The 2475-nt window shown below is 35.9% G+C and overlaps 1 protein-coding gene across 1 annotated transcript; it reads left to right on the plus strand.

Annotated features, from left to right (window-relative positions):
* LOC142606588 (desiccation-related protein PCC13-62-like) lies at nucleotides 1-2475 on the plus strand. Its single transcript, XM_075777897.1, has 3 exons — nucleotides 1-332; nucleotides 662-887; nucleotides 2104-2475. The coding sequence occupies exons 1-3, from the start codon at nucleotides 1-3 to the stop codon at nucleotides 2473-2475; spliced, it is 930 nt and encodes a 309-aa protein (XP_075634012.1).

Here is a 2475-nt window from a genome sequence, read left to right on the forward strand (position 1 = left end):
ATGGCACTAACTACTATTAGCACAGCCGCCATCACAACTTTACTGATCTCCCTACTCTTCCTTCCCAAATTTTATTCATCTGAACTCATAACAGACAATGGCCATTCCTCAATTGCAAAAGCAGACGTTAATCTTTTGGAATTTCCTCTAAATTTAGAGTTCTTTGAAGCCGAATTCTTTTTGTATGGCTCTCTAGGTCATGGCTTAGATAAAGTTGCTCCAAATTTAACCAAGGGAGGTCCAACACCCATTGGTGCTAAAAAGGCAAAGCTGGATCATTTTACCCGGGATATTATCAAGCAATTTGCTTTCCAAGAAGTTGGGCACTTGAGGTTTCTTTCTTGAAATAATTATTTAATTTCTTTTGTTTTTTTTTTTTTTCTTTTGTGTGGGTTTAATTTAATGGCTAATGGGTTCTAGTTAGTTTAAGTGATAAAATTTTTTCCCTTTGAATAGGGGATTTGGATTTGAATCCCACCTAAACTGAAATGAAACACATTAATATCTTAACATAATGATAAACATGAATTATTATATTTATCATAATGTAGATACTATAGATTTTAAATCCTATCATAGCTATAATTTTTTTTCTAAATGTCATGGTACTAACTATATTATGTTCTTCCCCCTCAAAAAAACTATTATGTTCTTGATGCAGGGCGATTCAAAAATTAGTTAAAGGATTTCCAAGACCATTATTGGATTTAAGTAAAGCATCATTTGCAAAGGTGGTTGATAGTGCATTTGGGAGACCATTGTCCCCACCTTTTGATCCTTATGCCAGTGGACTTAACTTCCTCCTTGCATCTTACCTTATTCCTTATGTTGGACTCACTGGCTACGTTGGAACAATTCCAAAACTCCAATCCCCTACTTCTAGAAGGGTAACCAAGATTTAAATTTGTTTATCGTTACCTAGTAATGTTTAACGAAACAGATAGCAATAACAATTTTTTGCTTATGCGCATGTGTGTGTATATATACATAGTTATATACTATCATTGTTTTTGTAGAATAAATTAAAATTTTTAATTAAGGATAAAGCTTGACAAATACAGTTTCTAATTTTTTAAAGGTCCACAATCAAGTTATATTTGGTATAATTCACTTAATAATTTTTTATTGGATTAATATTTTAAAAATCCTACAATTGAATTATATATGTTCTCTATATTTTTAATATACAACCAAATTTGGTATCAATTGTGAGGATACTTCCCCAATTAATCGGATTTATCCGCTTTGGGGAGCCAGTCCCTCACGGTTTATCGGCTCGTCCCCGAGTGCAGGCAGGATTTTCACCAGGAGCAAGGGCTAGACCTTGGACTCGCAGGCTTGACACCAAGTCCCACATCGGTTAGAGTTCCCTCCCACACATGGTTTATAAGCTTCTGGAGCGACCATGTGTGTACCATTACTAACACATGTGTTAGTAATGGTACACACATCGGTTAGAGTTCCCTCCCACACATGGTTTATAAGCTTCTAGAGCGACCATGTGTGTACCATTACTAACACATGTGTGGGAGGGAACTCTAACCGATGTGGGACTTGGTGTCAAGCCTGCGAGTCCAAGGTCTAGCCCTTGCTCCTGGTGAAAATCCTGCCTGCACTCGGGGACGAGCCGATAAACCGTGAGGGACTGGCTCCCCAAAGCGGATAAATCCGATTAATTGGGGAAGTATCCTCACATCAATTGTATGTAATTTACTTTTTAATCCACAATCTTATTTTTTCTGCCTAATTTTAAAGTTAAAAAATTTTGAATTTTAAACATTTTATAGATGAGATAATAATTAATCTCTAGTCATCTTTATTTTTGCATGCATATAAGGTATAAAGAAACAACGCAATTCAAGTTATTTAATGATGGATTTGTCAAAATCCACATTTGATATATAATTATTGAGATGTGTAACATTAATGAAAGTTACACCAAGTTTATTTTAAACCCAACATTTTTTTTAAGAAGTAGATTGATAGAGTGAAAAGATATGAGTTGAGTTCACAACACTTACTCTGATGATATCATAATAAATTACTAATTGTTCCAAAATCATTAAACCATTATGATAACAATGTGGACTTGTATATGTTCAGCTAGTTGCAGGCCTTTTAGGCGTGGAATCAGGCCAAGATGCAATTATTCGAGCATATCTATATGAGCATGCAATGGAGAAAGTGACACCATATGGAATAACTGTGGCAGAGTTTACAAATCGCTTTTCAGAACTTAGGAATAAGCTTGGACATGCAGGTTACAAAGATGAAGGCCTTGTGGTTCCCACTGCTAAAGGTGCTGAGGGAAAGATCAAAGGGAACGTGCTTTCAGGAGATGAAAACTCGGTTGCATTTGATAGGACCGCAGAAGAGATATTGAGGATTGTGTATGGCTCCGGTAGTGAGCATAAACCTGGTGGGTTCTATCCTAAAGGAGCTAATGGTCACATTGCCAGGTCTCATCTACATTAA

Source organism: Castanea sativa, chromosome 8 (assembly GCF_040712315.1).
Source record: "Castanea sativa cultivar Marrone di Chiusa Pesio chromosome 8, ASM4071231v1".
NCBI classification, from domain to species: domain Eukaryota; kingdom Viridiplantae; phylum Streptophyta; class Magnoliopsida; order Fagales; family Fagaceae; genus Castanea; species Castanea sativa.

Excerpts from the sequence above, each read along its gene's own strand:
- LOC142606588 (XM_075777897.1), top strand. The coding sequence starts at position 1 with ATGGCACTAACTACTATTAGCACAGCCGCCATCACAACTTTACTGATC. Across the intron at positions 333-661 it reads CAAGAAGTTGGGCACTTGAG|GGCGATTCAAAAATTAGTTA; the intron begins GTTTCTTTCTTG and ends TTCTTGATGCAG. Across the intron at positions 888-2,103 it reads AATCCCCTACTTCTAGAAGG|CTAGTTGCAGGCCTTTTAGG; the intron begins GTAACCAAGATT and ends GTATATGTTCAG.